The sequence below is a fragment of the Alexandromys fortis genome, unplaced genomic scaffold (genome assembly GCF_014885135.2).
Source record: "Alexandromys fortis isolate MF-2015 unplaced genomic scaffold, M_Fortis_MF-2015_v1.1 scaffold_7, whole genome shotgun sequence".
Taxonomy (NCBI): Eukaryota; Metazoa; Chordata; class Mammalia; order Rodentia; family Cricetidae; genus Alexandromys; species Alexandromys fortis.
Window position 1 is genome coordinate 14,114,040 of NW_026067920.1, and position 21,208 is coordinate 14,135,247.

The following is a 21,208-nucleotide window of genomic DNA, read 5'->3' on the forward strand; positions in this document are numbered from 1 at the left end:
TGGGATGCCTTACTCAGCCTTGATGTAGAGGGGAAAGCCTTGGTCCTACCTCAACTTGATGTGCCAGGCTTTGTTGATTCCTGTGGGAGGCCTTATCCTTTCTGAGGAGTGGATATGAGGTGGGATGGGGTAGGGAGACTGGGGTAGGAAGTGGGAGGAGGGGAGTGGGGGAAACTGTGGTTGGTATGTAAAATGAGTAAAAAAAATTAAGGAAGAGATCTTCTAAAAACCCACTGGGGCTAAGAGGAGAATATGGTGACTTCCCAAATATATTTATACATGTACTTATTGAAGGGCTATAGCACAGGAAATATCTGAATAGTTGTATCAGTATCTGAAAGTTTACAGATAGGCATTCTGGTAAAAGTGCTTCTATAAGAATCACATAATAGTGAAGGCATCCCTATATACTTACTGAAGGGCATACCTGAGGGCTGACCACGACTGCATATCTGTTTAGTCTGACTGGATGCTCAAGTTACTTAATAGCATTTTAAATTTGTGAGGTGTGAAATACCCATCTAGATGCCTGGTACATTTCAGATACTGTCCACAAAAGGTCTGTATCCTCCTTGCTAGGTGATGTCCAGAAAAGGGCTGCTATCTTCAGGTAAAGCCTGCAGGTACTCCACCCACAATGTCTGCTCCCTTAATGATGCTCTTTGGACTCATCCCACACCAGTTCCAGCACTTGAGTTTCAACCCCTGCTGACACTACAGACATTGCTTACAAGTCACATGGCAATGCTCTGTATTTCATATTCAAAAATACACGCATGATATACCATTGTCAGAGACAGAATAATTTTTTAGCTGACAAAGTTCTGCCAAAAACCTCCTCCGACCTAGAGTTTTTTATTTCTTGAAAGGAGAGACCTGAGGGAGGCCATCTCTTGGGATAACTTAGTGTATCAGTCAGGATTAGAGATCACAGATACTTTTCTTCTTCACCCAGTCAGCAAGGTGAACAAGGTAGACAGAGGACAGTGATAGGGACCAATGCTATGCAAAGCGGTCTGGGGTGATGCAACTACTGAAACTTGTCAAGTGGATCCTGGTGAAAAACCAGACTTTTTCACACCATGCCTGAAAATGAACCACGGGTAGAGGAGCACCCCAGTGTAAGCTAGCAATAGTGTTTCAGCCAACTAAGTCCTTGAGGTAATAGGAACAATCCCTTGTATATGCAGAGACTGTAGCAGTTGGAAGGCAAGGACACAATCAACCATATGACATAAGACAATTGTTGTACAATTTAAAATAACAAAGTTTAATTTAAACTTCAGAATTAGAAACTCCTCATGGTCAAAAAGCCAATGAAGAAGTTATCAATTTAAAAATGGCAAAGCATATAATTTAAAAAAAAGATAAAGTCCACAAAAACAATTCATAAAAAGTAAGATTAAATAGTAAACAGATTGTATAGTCATTTTTACTACCCAAGGACTATGAATTGAAGATACTTGAGATGCTATTTGACGCCCGTGGGATCGGCAAAGCTTAGATGTCTACTAACCACAAACACTAGTGTAGACATGGAATGACAGGGTACCATAGATACACAGAGCATCCATTTGATGATATTCCATGTAGCTGATGAATTTTCTGTTGATCTAATTTATCCTCTGGAAAATTCTCAATAGTAAACAAAAAACATATATATATGGTTTACTTATTATTTCCAGTCCTGAAAATCTGGAATAACCTAAGCCCATTAATATGAAAAAGGATAAATACATGAATGGACAGTATATGAGTTATCAAGGGTGACTTTTAACATTGTTGAGTAGAAAAGTATGCCACAGCTACAGTGCCTTTGGATCCGGTGTCAAGGCACACTGAGCATTCTGATGCATGGCTTACAAACATATTCATGTCTACACGCAGCATGAAGATAGGACTGGAGTTAACAAATTGCTCACTCCAGGGTAGGATACATCCATGGAAGGCACATAGCACTGGGACATGATCATTATTTGGATCACCCTGACAAAGCCTTCTTCCACTGAAAACTAGGAGGTGGGTGTAGGTGGCCCCACCTCAAGCTATTCCATGACTCACCTTAGAATGGAGTTCCCAGAGCCATTTTTCCCCCACGATGGGCTCTTTTGGGGACCAAGTTCTGGAGTTCCAGCTAGGTCCTGATCGCTGCAGTCCTCCTGGTCAGTGGACCATTTGTCCTTAGATCTCACGCTGTCTTGTTGCGAGTCCAGAGAGATGACATCTGAGGGAGAGCTCATCACCCCTGAGTCCTCGGTTGTATCCTCTGACGCAAAACAGCTGCCCACAGATGCTGTCTCCTCAGCCTCTGGTGGCACCTGTGAGACTCCACCCATGCTGCAGTGGCTGCCAGGCCCCAGGGGCAGGCTCACTGAAGAGGACACACAAAGACAGGTCAACACAGGCCACTCAGGGTGTCATGCTTCCTAACCTAGGCAATATCCCTTTGACTTATCTGAAATGTGTGATTCAGGGAGATTTAAGTAAGGAAGACTCTCTTCTAAACCAATAGCACCCTCTGGAAACATTAACTCTGAAGAGGCCTTATGCATATGCATAATTGAATGTAAACTTTCCCATAAAAACTGGGCACTTGATTAATTAGTCTTTTTGTTTATTTATCTTTGTGGTGCTGGGGATTTAACCAGGGCATTGCACATGCTAGGCAAGTGCCCAACCAAGAAGCTACATCTTCAAATCCTTAATTAGCCCTTTAAACATGCATCCTCCAGGCAATTATGGTGATTAAATATTCAAACTAGTGATAATGAATGCAATTGTTTGCAGTCTGATTATTGACTTAAAATGACTTCATATATATGCACACATATACACATATAAGTATATAACAACAATTAATGGGAAAAACAGGGCTATGCATTTGAAAAAGAGCAAGGAGGGGTATAGAGCAGGGTTTGGAGGGAGGAAAGGAAAGAGAGAAATGAAGTAATTATAACTTCAAAAATTAAACAAATAATATAAAAATGCTTGCCTTACACAAGCAAGCAAAAACATTAAGAATAAACAGAAGTAAACCATTCTGGCCTGGGGGCCTTCTGACCTGCAGCCTCACAGAATGATGCTGGAAATGTTGTCTACACAGTCTGCATGCTCATGGCATTCCTCCTCAACATTTGGCCCTGTCTTCATTTGTAACTTAGATAATATAAGCTTTTGTGTGAGAGATGAGCTTGGAAGGGAAGGTAAAATTAAAAGGTATCAGAACCCAAGTACGAGTGGTTGATTGATGCCTGTGAGCATTACGAAGAAATACACAGGGAGATGATGTGCAGAGTTGTGTGTGACCTTCAGCTGACTTTTGAGTTTGTCTCTATTGAGACCTGGTAGAGAACACCGCCATCATCCTGCTAACTGGAGACATGTTAACCATCCATAGTGAGAATGTCAGAAGGCTCCATGCATAGAGCTTGAGATTGTAGGACTGCAGTTCACCACTCTAGACTAGCTGTACTCTAGGGCTGCAGTTGATTTACAGGTTCTAGATTTAAAGATTCAAGGTTAGAACCAGACTCTGTGTTCCAAAGTCAATCCCTTTCCCTTATATAGCCCCTGGACTTGTGATGTTGGTGTAGGCTGTAGGTGTGTGCAAGTGCACACTCCAATGATACTACTGTGTGTTAATATGAATCGCACTCCTCATCTCTAGACATCATATCTCAACAGCAACTAACAGCCAACAAACCGGAGGGAAATCTCTTCATGTGTTACTTTATGTGAGATTTTGAACAACAAAAAAACATGAAAAAAATGAACACTTATAAGAATACAAATTTCACAAAAGAGCTCGAAGCAAGTGGGAACTACAGAGGGAGCGGGAGAGGCACAAATGCAGAAGGCAATGCACTAAATTTCAGAGCACTGCTGAACAAGAGTTGTTCCGATTCCTTTTAAGGCTATCCTGGAACTCAGCATCCTCCTGCCTCAGCCTCTTCAGTGCTGGGATTACCGGTGTGCAGCACTATGTCAAGCTGCAAAGCTTAGCAGACTGAAGACTGAAGAAGCAACAGTATCTGTACCCCAGTGGCTAATGTAGACTTGACAGGACCCAGTATCATCTAGGAGACAGCTCAGGGCATGTCTGTGAAGGAATCTCTAGACTGGGTTAAGAGCAATAATTGAGGCAGGCAGACCCACTTTAACTGTAGGTGACATTACTCCATGGGTCAAGGTGCTAGACTGGATAATAAAATCACAACCTGAGCACCAATGTCCATGTCTCTTTTCTGAGTCCTGGAAAGATCAGATATTTCATGCTACTGCTGCCATGTTTCCCCCAGCACAATGGGCTATACCCTAGAACTGTAAGCCCAAACCAACCAATCTTCCCTCCATCCCTCCTTGCTGCCTTTTCAGGAATTTCACCACATGAGAAAAGTAATTAACACACACTGACGTACATAGCCTGCAATTCTTCCTGCCCGTGAGTTGGTAACAAGCTTTATGATTCTTCTCTGCTCTTACCATACAGCCCTCTATGTCACTTCCTGCAGACAGCAATCCCCACTTAGAACTCTGATTCTCTGGAGCTATCCAGTCAGACTCCAGGGAAAGAGTCTGCCAGCTGCCATTCATTTCTCCCTTACCCTGACTTTCTTGTTGCTCTTTTTGGTCCTAGGAATCAAACTCAGGTCCTCATGCTTGTGTAACAAACATTTTACTGATTAACTGAACTGTTTTTTTTTTATTATTATTTGACATTTTTAATACATGTACAAATGATGAAAATGCATGTATAAAATCATCAACCAAAATACATGTATAAAAATTAGACCATTACTCTTAGTCCTCTACTTGTCTTGTTCATTTATATATGACTTTCGCAGAGTCATCGGGGGAAAAATATCAAACACTAGATATCAATTTCAATCCTTAATTGCTGATGATTCAGTTTATAATTTTTTTCAAATCTAGTATGGTACAAAATGACAAACATTCATTTGAAATGACATTTTGAATCTCAATCACTGTTGGGGGTCCCTGCTGTGGTCCAAGGCTCTCTTGTGATGTTGCATAGCAACACTAAATAGCAGCTCCCAGTTAGTCACAGGCTATGGAAGTAAACCATGGATACTCAGCATCATATGGTGTTAGACAAGCTAGAAGGCTTGAAGGTCAGATTTAACAAACCCATTTCTACTTCTAATACTTCAAATTTCCTTATGTTCCTCAAGATGAAATACCATCCATCAAGAAGAATCTAAACTTACAATGGATTCATTTTTTTTCATTGTTTGGTCAATAAAGGGAAAATGTTACATAATATTCTTTTGTCACTAGTCATCAAGAAAGGAGAGTCCTCAAGAGTTGATTTCACAATTGATGTTTGTCCTTCATTTCAACCTACATTGTCTTAGTTCTTTGTGCTGTATGTCCTGGGAACAAAGAGAAAATAAGGCGAGTGCTTCTGACAGAGCGATGAAAATTCACACGATGCTTTTCAAAATATTTTTTTATGTATCTTCAGAATAATTCTAAAACAACCACGCTCCTCTTTCCTTTTGAAAGCAACACTTGAAAATTACCATCTTGAATTCAAGCGATTACAACAAGTTGCAGCAATTCCACTGGATTATAAACATCAGTGCTTTCATATAAATGTTTCACTAATTAAAAATTGCAACCCAAAGACTCAAGAGGCTACTAACTATGTTTTCATGATCAGCACCCCTGTAGAAAAATGAACAAAAAATTCCTCCTCTAATAGGCAAGGCTTTAGGCCACATCTATTCCTCCTTGAATTAATTCCTACTGTATAGCCCAATAAAATCTACCTTAACTGAATATACTTTTTCTCAAGATATATTTTAAACATATTTTCTGTAAAATATGCTCATAAATGAAAGATATATTTTATATCTTTTCACTGTAAGGCAATACTATTCAATTCTTTTTTGTCTACTGAGATATTGCCTCAGTGATTAGCAGTCAGGAAAACCAGCATAACTATCTCTTTTTTTCCTGTGATGCTAGGCATCAACTTCAGGGTCTTTTATATTTTAGAGAGGCAATCTACCACTGGCACACACCCCCAGCTACACAAACACACTAAAAATGCTGACATTTATTAAAACAAAATGATAAAATGCTGCAAATGGATCAAAATTGAGGCTTTTTCTCTCCCATTCATTGCTTAGAAATATCTGGAGTCCTTACTGTTAAAATGAGGCATTTTAGCATAAATTCAATTCATAACTTTCATTTTTATCAGAGACAAGGGCCAAAAAAAAAAGCAGAGGTGAAAGAAGAAAATTATCTGATGGCGACATCATTCCACTCAATTTTAAAAAGCTCTTCTTATGTTATATGCCAAAAATAATGGACCTGTCACAAAAATTATGCTTAATGATCTATAATTGGGCAGCATTGTTATCATATCATCATAGTCCTTTATAAATCTGGTAGGAGAGGAGAACTGGAAAATGCCTGATATTCAGAAGGATTTGTCATCACTAGTGTTCTATATCTGCTCAACCATAGGTCAGTATCTCCACTGGCTTAGTTAGGTCCTGAGAGAAAGACTTGTCTCCTGCACCCTAGTGAGGTTCTCAGTGGTTAAGGAGCATGTCTGCATATCAGGGAGAAGAGCCTTTGCAATGCCTGGATCTGGGAAGGAGACATGGAATGATGCTAGAGTTTTCAATACGGCAGTTCTCGAAAAGGTAGAGAACACCTAGAGAAGGCTCCTATGGAAGTCCTGGATATCTCCAGCAGAAACATATAACTGGTTAAAGCTACATCTAAGCACAGGGCAGCAGCTGAAGGTCTGAGGTGATGAAGTCCATGGTTCTCTATGTCAGGAAATGTAGTGAATGGAACAGTCATTCTAGATGGGGAAGTCATGAAGCTGACTACTGAAGCAGGTTTTGGAACAAGCTTGTTGGAAGGTAGAGATGAGTAGTCTGATGAGAAGTGGACAAACCACAGGCATCTTGGGAAGTGCTGGGTGCTGCTGAGTGGCCAGGGTTGCAGTGTCTCATGTATACAGGGCTCAGCATACATGGCTGCATGTGCACAAATGTGCAAATATTCTGGGGAGGCTACAGGAGGTGGGTTTAAGATTAATCTCTGAGAGACCCTCTGCTATCAGTGCTACATGGAAAGTGTTGTGCTCTCTTTCTTTCTCACTAATTCTCACAGTTCTCATGAAGTCAAGTTGACCTATTACTCTTCAAAATCATATCCTCTTTATTTTGATAGAAACTGTTTAGTATCTTATCTTAATGTCCTTGTCAATTAATTCATCCAGGCCTCTGAAGACCACCCCATGGTGAAGGTAGCAAGTATAGGAAATTCAGCATAGACTATGGCTATGTTGAGGAAGAAAAGATGATGAAGACTTGGAAAGCATGAACAAACCAAAAAAAAAATAGAGCTGGTTATATTGAGTTAAATATCTTTTTCTTTGCACCAATCTATCCTTATTCCTTCAGAGCATGAAATATGTCTAGCCCTAGAATCCTAATGTACCTATTAGAATATCAGCCTGAGGAAGCAGAGACTCACTTCATTATAAATCAGAGCTTCGTTTTCACTGATGCAAAAATTTTGTAACCTAGTTTTCATTTTCTGGGTGAGTCCATTGCTCCCATCCTACCCTAGTCACAGAAGGTGGTAAGAGATGAAACACACGTGGCTGATGTGAAAAGAGTGACTAGTCCAGTGATATATGTGTGTTTGAAATTGGGTGTATCAAAATCTTCTCAAAACCTCTCCATCAGAGCTCTTAAGGAAGCTGGTTCCATTCATCCAGGACAAATGGACTGGGAGTGAGTTCTAGATAAGTGTTGGCCGTGTTAACTGGTGCATGGTTTCCCCACTAGTTGGAAACAAGCATAGACTAAGAAAAATTTCACTTCATGCATGGAGCTATCATACATATGATAAAGACTGATCTTATAGAATTTCAAGTGATATAAGCTAAACACACAGAGACACTTTCTGATTAAGTCATTCAAAATATAGCTGTTTCTTAGAATGAAAGACTTCTATCTAATAAATGTTTACTTTTATCTGACTAAAGACACACATATTCTTCATGATGATGCTTCTACTGAAGAAAGCTTTATTTTCAAAGTCTCCTGACTCATGCCTTACATTTCCTAGACTTATTCATTTGTATCACACATGAGTATAATCCAATTTAGGATGTGCTTGAGTAAACCTGGAGAACATTTTGGCAGCCTTCCTTTGTCAGACAGTGAGTTCACTGACTCATTACCTCAACTCTGTGTATGGAGCAATCGCAGTATGACCTAGAGGCAAATCTTCCTTCCCGGCTTCTCACTTTTTAGCACCTTGTCCAGTACATAAGAACCTGTGTGCTAATATGATTTGTTTATACAATCTACATGTAGAAGGTTGTAAAATTTTCATTCTTAACATGTGGGCATCAAAACTTTGACCAAAAGGTTTCTATGTGCATATGTTTTGAAGGATGGATATATAATTACTATGAATGTTTTTTTAAATTTATTTTAAACTTTATTATAAAAATAAGAAGGTGAACCCAAAGAAAAAGATATAGTTATCCTCCTGGATATTGGAAGTAGACAAGATTGTCAGTCAAAAATTGGGAGCTTGGGGTTGGGGGTGGGGTAGGAGTAAGGGGAGATGGGGAGAGAGAAGGGAGAAGGGGAGGATGGGGAGAGCTTGGGGGAATGGGATGGCTGGGATGGAGGAAGGGTGGATATGGGAGCAGGGAAGTATATATCTTAATTAAGGGAGCCATTTTAGGGTTGGCAAGAGACTTGACTCTAGAGGGGTTTTCTAGAGTCCCCATGAGATGTCCCCAGCTTGTTCCTTGGGCAGCTGAGGAGAGGGTTCCTGAACTTGCCCTATCCTATAGCCACACTGATGAATATCTTGCATATCACCATAGACCCTTTATCTGGCAATGGATGGGGATAGAGACAGAGACCCACAATGGAGCACCGGACTGAGCTCCCAAGGTCCAAATGAGGAGCAGAAGGAGGGAGAGCATTAGCAAGGAAGTCAGGACTGTGAGGGGTGCGCCCACCCACTGAGACGGCAGGGCTGATCTATTGGGAGCTCACCAAGGCCAGCTGGACTGGGACTGATGGAGCATGATCAAACTGGACTCTCTAAACGTGGCTGACAATGAGGGCTGACTGAGAAGCCAAGGACAATGGCACTGGGTTTTGATTCTACTGCATGTACTGGCTTTGTGGGAGCCTTGTCTGTTTGAATGTTCACCTTCCTAGACCTGGATGGAGGGGGGAGGACCTTGGACTTCCCACAGGGCAGGGAAGCCTGACTGCTCTTTTGACTGGAGAGAGAGGGGGAGGGGAGTAGAGGGGAGGGGGAGTAGAGGGGAGGTGGAGGGAAATGGGAGGAGGTGGAAATTTTTAATTAAAATAAAATAAAGAAAAAAAGAACTACAAATAAAATGGTCTGGTGACTCTTGGCTGTCTTTTACATGTTTCAGTGAGGGTGGTGGCATGGGAGGAAGTGGGTTTCCTTGGTACTCAAGAATTTCAGTGTTTCCTTACTTTGGTACAAAACGTCTAAAGACAGCAGTCCTAGATGTGGCACATGAACCCACGTTGGACTAACTAGACTTCTACTGTGCTGAAAGACAGTTTGACTTCTTGAGGTGAACAATGCATTGATAGAGGTAGCTGGGTTTCTAACTACAGTAGCCACAGTGTTGGTATTGGTAGCCAGTGCTTGAAGGCAGTTCTCATTAAAGTAAGGCTCCATTTTCTGTTTACAAGCTGTCCTTGTTGGTTTTTTCCCCTTTGTTTTGTCAACTAGACACAAGCTGAGTTATCTGTGAAGAACCTCATTTGAGGAAATGCTTCCACCAGACTGCCTAACTGCAAGTCAGCCTTGCATTTTCTTGGTTAATGATTGATGTGGGTGATGCCATCCCTAGGCTGATGACCCTGTGTTATATAAGAAGACAGGGTAAGCAAACCATGAGGATCCAGCTAGTAAGAGCATTCTTCCACGGTTTCTCCTTCGGTTCCTGTTTCCAGAGTCCTGCCTTGAATTCCTGCCATGACACACTTCAGTGATAGAGCATGACATGAGAATCGTAGGATGAAATAAACTTTTGCCTCCTCAAGTTGCTTTAGATTATAGTATTTTATCAAAGCAATAGAAATCCTAACTAAGGCGCATATCTTTTTTAGCACATAGCCAAGCAGGATTCCTTTTTGGTGGCAATGCCATGGCTTTGAGAGTCACCTACAATATTTGAGTATTGACTAATTACTATGAGGGAGAGGTCAGGTCAAGACTGATATATTTCAAAGCCTCATCATAGAACTGGGCCATTGCACTCTGTATTGTTCAAGTGGCTGGCACTTATCTATCTTCTGTTTAATTCTCATGATACTTCCAGTGCAGATACCATGATTCCAATTCTGCAAATTGCACAAGAAGCTCAGAGCTAGAGAGATGGATCAGCAGGTAAAGACACATGCTGTCAAGCCTGAGAACCTTAGTTTGACTCCCAAGACCTGCATAATAGAAGGAGAGAACTGACTCTCGAAGCTTTCCCCAGACCTCTTCATGTGTGCTATAGCATGCAGCTCCTACTCACATGCACACAGAGAAAATAACTAAGTGGATGCAACATTTTAAAAGTTCCATCAACAAATTATTTTATCTACCCTCGAGGGTACATGAAACAGGTACACTCTGCTAGGCTCAGAAAAGGGGCAAGCACATTAAAAAAAATCACAGAAGTTCACCTAGGCAAGTTTTCAATCAAGCAAGCTTCTTCTTTCACCAAGAAAATATACTCAGAACTTTACCAGAATATTTGAATTTAATTTTTTAAAAGCTGAATGATCTTTTAAATTCAATGGACAAATTCTAGTCACATATAGCCAAGATTTCCAAAGTATTTGGAAGTATTTTTTAATAAAAATGTTTCAACTCCTTAAGTACTTCTGTGGCCTCGCCTCTGAATGGAACAGGAAGACTGGGAGTGGAGGGCAGTTGCTGCTGCCAAGAACCAAAGGAAGCCTTCGCTTCCACTGTCAAAATAGAAACCCTGTCTCCAGGTCACCTAGTGTATGAAAACTACATGACTTTTATTTAATCAACACCTCAGAAAACAGACCTTTGGGACTTGCCAAGTTGCTAAGGGATTCAATTTGGAAGTAAGTGACTGTGACTCGGGTTTGTCACAGAGCAGGTGAGTCATCCGCCCAAGGACAAGGCAATCTATGAAAAACATCACCCACTGCACTTTAAGTTTCTCCATGGTCTATCTCTCTTCATTAGGCCTTGAGGGATAGTGTTTGGGGCCCAGTTCCGCATCGTTTCCCATAATACACCACAGAACTACCACTTCTGACCTCAATTTAATATAAAATCAGCCAAATAGTGAATATTTTTGCATGTTATATTGAACTGTTAAAATATTCCTATCCAAAATTTTTCTAGGCTTGAATAATGGTTATAATTCCTTTTAACATTCACTGCTATTTAGAAAAAAAAAAACAGATTTTTCCCAATAGAAGAAGAAGAGGAGTCAGACAACCCTCTCACAAACATCATGCACCTTTGGGTGTCCTCTCAACCATCCTTGCCTGTCCTCTGAGATGGAAGGTCTAAAACTGCAAAAACAAGGGCACCGCACCTGGGGGCTGGGTACCCCTAGTGAGGAGGCCTCTTTCTACTGCCGCACCATGAACCTTAAATTTATGTTGAAACAAAGAATAATTGACACGTTCAGTAAGTGGAATGCATACTATTGGTTAAAATGTGAGAGTCTGGACATCAAAACCTAATCTTCTGCATGACTAAGGACACAGAGTACTGTGAGTCACCTCACACAGCTCAGAAAAGATGACAAGTGACCTGCAATGTCACTGTGAAATGGACATCTCAGAGGCTCCCATCCATGGGCCTACGTGGCCTCTCATGATCCTGAGAGTCCCATCCGGCATCAGGCCAGTCACCCCCTCATCTGCACACCTCCACCCCCTTTTAGTTGTACTGAGAGTGAAGGCCAATCATTACAGATGAATCTGCCCCTGTATATCTTTAACAAAACCCTTCATTTGGGTTTTCAAAAACAAATTAAAAATGCAAGGTGACGGCTGTTTTCTTTGAACATAGATTACATTTTTTTTTACCTGTTCCTTTTATTTTCATATTGATGGCTTCTTAAGTATTACTATTTATAAGTCTATCGAATGCAAGGAGCTTTCAAGCTGTTCAGTAGAGTAAGTACAAGATGTTCTAGCTCCTGTCTTAGATTCGGACCACATTTATAAACCTTATACTGAACAGAGCCATGCGGTGGAGTCTTGCCACCTGAGTGAAGGTGCATAAGGGGCTGAGAAGTTCCAGATCAATTAAGATTATTACATTGCTTTTTTCCTTCTTTTGACTGGCTGGCCTAGAGGTGAGTGACTTCCTGAATTCTGGTCTCCATGGCATTCTCCTGATCTAGTGGCGGATTGTCCTTGCTCTAGCTCTAGAATCTCTTGAGGTCCCTTCCCCTGCTGCCTGAGTGGCTCTGGCTCTGCACCCCATCACAGACCCCTAGGTAATGGAGACAGGCTTTACCCTCGAGGAGCCCAAGGGATATCAGCATCCACATCCTTTCTCATGTTTTCCTCTTCTTTTCGCCGGACACATTAGAAGCAAAATGGAACTTACCCTTTCCTTAAAACTTTCCATTTCCAGCCATCAGACCACTATAGGTGTCAGTGTGGGGCCTACCAACACTTTGATTTTGGGTATCTGTCCTCAAGGTCTCAGAGGCAATGCATGTTCATTATTCTACCCCTTCCCTCAAAATACGTTGCCATGGTGGTGTCATGAAGAGACATATAAGAGCAAGCAGGCTGCAGGGAGATTAAGGGATGCTGAATGGCTGTTAAAGCCTAGGTCTCTGGGGATTACCATCGCACATCACCGCCCACGGCTGCAGCCTCAACAGCTTAGCTGGCCAGCTCATTATTTTGCCTTCTTCTTTGTGTACATCCCCTAAAGTTTGGGACACACAGACTAGCACAAACTGTGAACATGACTTATTCAGACTGCTGCCTGGGTCTGTACTCATGCTTAAAGGCATATGTATTAAATATGGAAAACCACCTTGACAGGTGTTGTTTCCAGACAAGTTCCCTCCAAAACAGTATCAGAGATCCCCAAAATAAAAATATACCAAAAAATATGCGAAGAAAATCTAAGTGACTAATATTTATGCTCATATAATGTGTTCTTCTATAACACACACATACCCTGCAAAATTACCATCCCAAGGCCACGCAATCCCAGAGAGTGGTTAGCGTACAGACCATGAAAAGTCACACCGTGATTTTCCCACGGAGCCCTCTTGCCACTCCAGCAGGCTTGGCGATGTGTATCTGCTTGTAACGGTGACAAGATCAGCATCTGAGCCCATCATTTGGGGGAACTTGTATAGAATTGTTTCTAGCTCTATCCAAAGCCAACAGACTGCACAGCCAGTAAATTAAATGTTTCATACACAAACCACCTGTCTAACACACAATTATGGTGGACCAAAATAACTCAGCTTTATTGGTCAGAAAACACTCACCTCAGCAAAAGTACCAATCCCCAAAAATAACCTGAGTGGATACTGAGGTCCAGCCCCAACTTTTCAAGGTCAGTCCTTAGGACTTGAGGCATCCCTCACTTTCCTGAAAGGAAAGTATGGTGCACTAGCACCAAATTTTACCTGGTATGTTTCTATTCGGATTCTTTTTTCTTTTCTTTTTTTGGTCTTAAAGTAAGTATGTTTCCCCTCTGGATTAGAAACTCAAGAAAATACTAACAATTGGTGGAGTAAAATCACTCACCTACTCGTTCTTAGGATAATCATGGTGATTTACATTTGATTGCTTTTACTTCTGGTCTGTTTGTTTTAAAGGACACATACATAAGAAAATTTTATAGTGTATGAAGAAAATTTGATATATTACCCCACAATTAATATATCCACCTACTCTATATTCAATGGTCTCAAGGCAATATTTTTGCACTATTTTTTGTGTCAGTGATGGACTCAAGCTTACAGAAATTGACCGATTGTCCCTGTTTCTTGACATCCTGGTAGAACTGTGGTCTTTTGGAGATGCAGATAGCACTGAGGTAGAATATGATGCTGAGCACAACTCTCAGGAGGCTACATGTATGGGATCAGCATCCAATGCATGATGCTCTCCTCCCCAAAGCTGGGACTCAAAGGGTGGAACTGAAGTGGTATCATCTACCATCATCCCCGAATTACCCGCTAACAAAATTTCTGCTTCCTTCTCTCTCACCCCTTTGTTCTGCAGGCTTAAGGTTCTTCACCCTAGAGTTCTATGAGTAGACACAACAGTGATTTCACTGAACTGAAATTTAAGACTGCTCACACCATCACTTTGACTCTTCATATCATTGAAGGCTAAGAAACAGTGAGAATGATGGCTTGTGTAACTAATCCAGGCTATGAGGTACAGGAAAACTAGACTGTACCTCATAAGAAAAGTAGGAAACAAAATCTCTCTAGAACACAGGCTGTCCCTTAGGGCAATTCTCAGAATCACAATGTCCTATGATTAAGGTCAATGGAAAACTATCCTAATCCATTCCAGGCAGACTACTCATGGCTCAAACTCTTCAAGAATGAAGGTTTGTGTTATTTCACTAAATAATCTGCCAAAACCAGTCTAGGCTCTTAATAAAGGCCAAGAAGGGCTATAGAAAGAAGGTGGATGCTGGAAATACCAGTTCATGCCATGAACAATGTGAGAGAAATGGCTACAATCACACTTCTTAGGAATATGTTTCTAGTCATACACAAATTATATAAAAATGTATCCCTTTCTTCTGGTCTTCTTTCCTTACCTGTACTACCACTGACATTTTATGTTAGTGTATAAGTATTATTAATTTTACTCCAGGAAAGGGTGAGACAGGTCTCAAAGGTGTCGCTACCCCTAGAGGAAGGGAGGACTAAGGTTTGGATATTGTGCAGTAGAGCTGCATTGTGTTACTTGATTTCATGACCTTGTCTGTATCTGTATGTGCCGATCAAGTGTGGTTTAAAGATGCCCATGTGGTCTGATGAGTCCAAGTAAGCAAAGTGTTTCTGGGGTATCTGAGGCTGGTATAGAACATTAGCATTTTAACTATTACAGATTAAAAAAAAAAAGAGTATTTACAGAGTTCAGCAATCTGCTCAGCGCAAAACTGCTCTGTTTGCATGGGGACTTCCAGGCCTCATCACCTTCAGACAGGAGAGCTCCTCCTGGATTGAGGCCATTTACACTCAAACTGACTCACATCTCTGGTGTTCTTGAGGCTGTTGCCTGCTGATGGCAGATAGTAGGGTTTTCTGGTCTCCAGTTACACATGAAACAGTCTCTATTTTAATTCAGCTTTTCCCAAAATAATGAATGTGTAAAATACATGCAGGTATCTCTTTGTGTCACGAATAAAGCATTATTATATTATATTATATTATTAAAGCATTCGGGACTGAACATGTATAGATTGTTTGTCATTTCCTTTAAACAATACAGCCATTCATATAATACTTACATTATATTGAGTAGTGTAAGTAATCTAGAGATAATTTAAACTATATATGAGAGGTTGCGTAGGTGACATGTAAATACTATACCACTTCACATAAGGAACCTCGGCATCCAGAGTTCTCTGTGAATACTTGGTGTGACTGCCTAAGTCATTAGGGCTAAACAGTAGTCAGGGTTAACATATCCCTATTTCATAAAAACTGTATTATGCTCCTCATGCTTGGAAGTTGTTCAGAAAAAGAATTATACAATTAGCAGTGGTGTAATTCCTCCCAAATCAGCTTTCCCAGGGTGCAACCCTAACTGCATATCCAGCATGGCTGTTTGGAGCAGCCTCCCTCTTTCCCTCTTTTCCTCCCTTTTTCATCCATCCCATGAGAAGTACAGGAGTCACAGCCATGGGAACATGCTTGAGGGCTCAACTGCCTCTCTGTAGCTTGGGGAATCCTCTACTCTGGCCAGACACTGGTGGACGGTGTAGCAGTAGGGCTGGCTCAGGCTTAACTTTTAGGCTTTGTGACCAGCACTGAGCCTGCCTATAGGGATCAGGAGAGAAGCTTCCAATTAGTGTCAGCTGTGTCTCTGAAGTGGCAAGAAGCGTCCATTCTAGGCATCTCAATTAAACACTGGCTGCAGGGCTCCCAGGGGATACCAGGGCTAATTTATCCCTGTGTTTTGTTGCTGAATAGAAAGACTGGTGCTTGCTCATGGGCGCTGAGACAGCTGGGAATGTTCTGCAGTACAAAGAAAAGTGGGTACAGACAAGTACCACTCTTCAGCTCCTATCTGCCAAGGACATGCTATCCAGAATTCACAGTCATAGTGGGAGTGGGTGGTGGGACATTAGGTTCTCTGAGAAGTGGCGGGAGCTCCCCAGGTGCAAGACATTCATTTTGAAGAGCAGTTAAAGATACTTTAAGATTTCTCTCAAAGGAGACATGCAAAGACAACATCTTAAGAAAAAAAGAGAAAAGCAATTTCACCACACATTTCTCAGGAAGGGGTATGAAGAAGAAAATGTTTTATTTGGGCTTACTTCATAATAGGATCAACAGTTTTCTTCTGACTTTTTTTGTTGTCTACAGTGAGGACTTGAGTTGCTTACTCCTTCTAGTTTGCAGAAATCTGAGAACAGAACTTAAAGAGATCTTGGGACATCTGTGAGTGACAGGCCAAGGGTCAGGAGTGATAGGGCGCAGAGGATATCCCGAGTGCCTGTAGCCATCTACCAGACATAGGCATTGCTTTACCCTAACACTGTCACAGAGACAAGCTGGTGCTGCCTTTCCTTTTCTCTCATAAGAAGCAAAAAAGTCTAGATTTTAATGTATAATTTCTTGCATCTTGTATTATAGCCATTTTCATACTAATTATGGTTTGTTCGGTGCTGATTGTTGTTCTAAATGTCTCTGCATTTATTTGCTTGTGTAATTCTCAAAAGCAGCTTTTTTTTTTCATAGAAACTCTGGAAGAGAGCAATTCAATTGCTTGAGATTATCCAATAACAGAGTTAAAAGGTTAGTCCAACTAGTATGACTTTAGCCTGCTTGCCTATCTGGAGAGACTCCAGTAGACACAGTTGGGGTTGCTCGGCATCATTTTACCTCTCCTGTTTGGAGAAACAGCCTAGTTTTCCAGCACAGGGATCCTAGTGACCCAATCCAGTCTTACTGTCCTTGTTATTGCTTGGTCACTGCATTCTGGTCTAAAAGAACATCTGCATGGATCAGTCACCCTGACTGTAGATCTCTCATGAGACTTACTTTGGGTTAAGAGAGCTAGCTCCACCTCTAGAGTCAAAGTTCCTGGAAGTGGCTGAGACAAAAGGCATACTGAATGACATTCTAGCAACCCATCTCTGGATCTGTTATGACAAGCAATGGAAGCATGGCTCTGAAGAGATATTTGTACATCGATGTTCCCCGGCATTATTTCTGACGAGAAGTGTAAACAAATTAAGTATCTTTAAATGGATGAATGAAGAAAGATAACACGGCATATTCAAACAATGGGAGTGGTTGAGTCTTCATAAGGAAGGCAGTTCCGCTTTATGCTACCATATGAACGATTCTTGAGGGTGTTATGCTAAGGGCAATGAGTCAGTGGCAGAAAGACAAACACCATGTGGCTCCATTTACATGAAGTACCCCGAGTATCACATTCTTTGAAACAGAAGGTGGGACTGTGGTGGACAGAGGTTGGGGAAAAGGGTAAAACAGAAGTTAATGGATGTAGAATGAAGCTCAGAAGACGGCGAAGACCTGGAGGTCTGCTGCACAGCCGTGTGAATATCTCAACACAGGACCATGCACTGGAAAATACCCAATGTTACACATTTTGTGTCATTTCTTAAAGTTATAATTAAGAGCTACTAACCGATTCAGCAGTTTACTGGAACAATTTAAGATGCCTTGCATAGGTCAAGCAAAAACAAGTCTAAGCAAAACACAGAGGCTGCCAGGCCCTGGAGCAGGGTCTCGAGGGCCCTTTTGCCTGCGAAGTCTGCAACACAATCTGTGGCTAATGGTTAATATCTTGGCTCAGTTTCCTCAGAAGTCCTGTTAGCTGGGAGAAACTGGTGACAGTGTGGTAACCTTTAAGATGGATAGAATTCATTACAGTAGAGGGGTGTGAGTAACTGATTTCAGGAGAACATTTGGAGGTTTATAAATATGAAGCATTTTTACAATGCTCTGCAAAACACAGGAGAAACAGGAAGTAAAGATTGAGATAACTATGAGACAACTATGAAGGGTCAAATGCAACCAAGACCCAAGATAGATTTCAACCGTGGTGTGTGTGTGTGTGTGTATGGTGTGTGTGTGTGTGTGTGTGTGCACCAGCACACAGGTGCACGTGAATTTACAAATGCTTGAAAGATGCAAATGAAGGCTGAGAGGTACATGGGGGCAATGGGGTGGCACAAGCAGAAGCAGCTTCTGATGTCAGTATGGTGTAGGGTATCCCAGTTCCTGATTGTTTCTGGAAGCTTGTCCTGGGATTGACAGGTTTTTTTTTTTTCTTCTGATAGTCAGTGGAGAACTCAGTGTTATCAGAATTGCAGACACTCTATAAACTGTCAAAGAGGATGAAATTAGAGCAAAGGCAGGAAAACGGCTACTTCAGGGGCAGGGCATCACAGGCCATGCATGACAAATGTGGACAAGATCAGCACAGCTAGTATCTGGAGAGTGACAAGGTACTGACATGGAAAAGGACCCAGGCCCTACAGTTGGTGTCTAGTACTGTTCCAAGGTTACATATGGGTACATCATACTCTCTGTACCCTCTACTATCTCCTTAGCAACCACAGGAAGATGACAGCAAATTGTTATGGTCCAAAATTTGTTTTAAAAACCTACAGCTGCAGCAAATTCAGAATGGGACATTCCGTGGAAAAGGTCTTTAAAGGAGTGTATAAAAGTCAGGGTAGGCCTCATGGGGTCAAATAGTATGAGTAGCATCTTTAAAAAATGACGAGACCAAAGTCCAAAAACATAGAAGAAAGAGCTATGAGGGCAAAGAGACAAAATGCCATCCATGAGCCAATGAGACAGCATCCAGAAGAACCAACTCTACTGATATCCTGATCATAGGCTTCCAGCCTTCAAAGCTGGGGGAGCATGCATGGCTTGAGTTGCCAGTGTGCTATGATGTCATAGGAGCTCCAGCAAGGCAGAAGACCATTGGCTCTGGAGACGAATCTATCACAATCTCGTCTTGAGAGGTGTCCACATGTGGGAACCTATGTGAGTCTAGTGCCTTGGCTCATTTCTGGACTTGCTCTTGGCTGGAGTTTTAACACAGCGCAACTGGTGGTGGTGGACTCAAGAGCTTCAAATATGAACAACACCACTGCCTGTAGCTGCCATCCTGGGCATCTAAGAAAGGGGAGTCAGAATGGATGCACAACACCTGGCCACACACTAGAAGACATGGTAAAGGGGGAAAGAGACACAAGCTCAGTGTGTGGGACCCAACTGGCAAGGAACAAGGCTTGGCTTAAATGAGTGCTAACTTGTTTTTTGGCCCAGACAAGTTACTTATCTTTGTGCCAAAGTTTTCTTATTTGTAAACTGAGGATATTAACAGCAGCGCTGCTTGCTAGGGCTGTGGTAAAGACTAAAGAATTAGCCCATAACCTGTAGCTACTTTTATCTCATACTTTCACCCTATAAGGGGTGAACCCATGGAGCACAACCCACTGCCCATTTCCAGCAGGGTTCTTTCTGTAAACTCACTATAGGCCGCCCTCTCTGTGTCAGGTGATTCCCAGATACAACACAGCCAACGGATGTAGATGCAAAAATGAATGGTGAGATACGCATATCAATATGGTGGCAGGAGATTCTGCCCCCCCCCCAAAGCTGTATAACTCTCCATTTTAGCCATTTGATCATGTTCTCAATTTTTAAATCTCCTTTCAGTGGGCAAATTAAGAACCATGGTGGTCTGATACAAGACGTAATATTTTCCTACATATTTCAACACACGGTCCCTGATTTGAAGTGCTCCTTTAAAAGCTTATGGTACTTTAGGAGGCGGAGCCTCCCTGGAGGAAACTGTGATTAGGGCTGAACCTTGGTGTCTGTAGCTGACTATGCTTCCTTCCACTCTTTGCATCCTAACCACAGAAGTAATGTGACTAGTGCCTCATGCATGTGCTCTGTCACCATGGACCATCTCCCTCAAATTGTGCTCCAAAATATGGGCTTCCTCTCCTTACCTTCCCTGAGGAGCGGACGAGGGGTGGAGTAGGGGCTAGGTGTGGGGAGCTGGAGGAGGGGAGGGACTAGGAACTGAGATAGGTATGTAAAATGGGAAACTATTGTTTTAAAAATAAATAAATAAAATAAAATAAAAAATAAAGGCTTCCTCCCTTAAATGTCTTTTTGTTGAATATCTGGTCACAGCAGTAAAAAAAGGACCTGAGACAGACAGTAAAAGAGGCCAACAATGATTTCTGGGAAAGCTAAGTGAACAGTGTCACAGTTCTTACAACCAAACACAGATTCATGAATATAGTGTGTGAGGGGAACTGGCATCCACAAGCTAATAATATCACATACTATACTAACCTCATATACTGACATGCATACATACAATGCACTATGTCTTCTATATGGTTGTATATGTATTATGAATATATATGGATATAATGTGTCTACAACAATGATGTATATACAGGCATGTATATGGTATGGATACCCATATGTGTTATGCGTGCATATTCATGTGTTTACAATGTGTACCAGTGTGTTTCTACATTATGCATGTGTCTATGTATACATTATACAGAGATAGAGTGAATAAACATGTATACCCCCACAATGCACACACACACACACACGCACACACACACACACATATATATATGTACATATATATGTGCACGCATACATAATGTTCCCAGATACATGATCTATTATTCACCCCAGCAACAGCAGATGGAGAATCTACCAAGCTGGTACAGGCCTTTTCTTAATTGTGTGATTTTAGGCAAATCAGTTGATTCTTTTGGCTTCACTTTCTTCTTTGTGTGACTAGAGAGGGATCAGCTTTAAGACTGTAGTCACCAAGCCTGCTTGTTCTGTGCGACTGGCTGCAACATAATACTGGCATAAAAGCAAAGCCCTGGTGTTTAGTTTTTG

At 41.5% G+C, this 21,208-nt stretch overlaps 1 protein-coding gene across 7 annotated transcripts in view; it reads right to left on the reverse strand.

The window, feature by feature from the left end:
• Window positions 1–21,208, reverse strand: part of Cobl (cordon-bleu WH2 repeat protein) — a 227,738-nt gene that overhangs the window by 32,692 nt on the left and 173,838 nt on the right. For all 7 annotated transcript variants that reach the window (XM_050141257.1, XM_050141262.1, XM_050141259.1 and 4 more), the window contains one exon: window positions 2,062–2,371. In XM_050141257.1, the coding sequence (XP_049997214.1) occupies window positions 2,062–2,371 (310 nt within the window). The remainder of the gene's footprint in view (window positions 1–2,061; window positions 2,372–21,208) is intronic.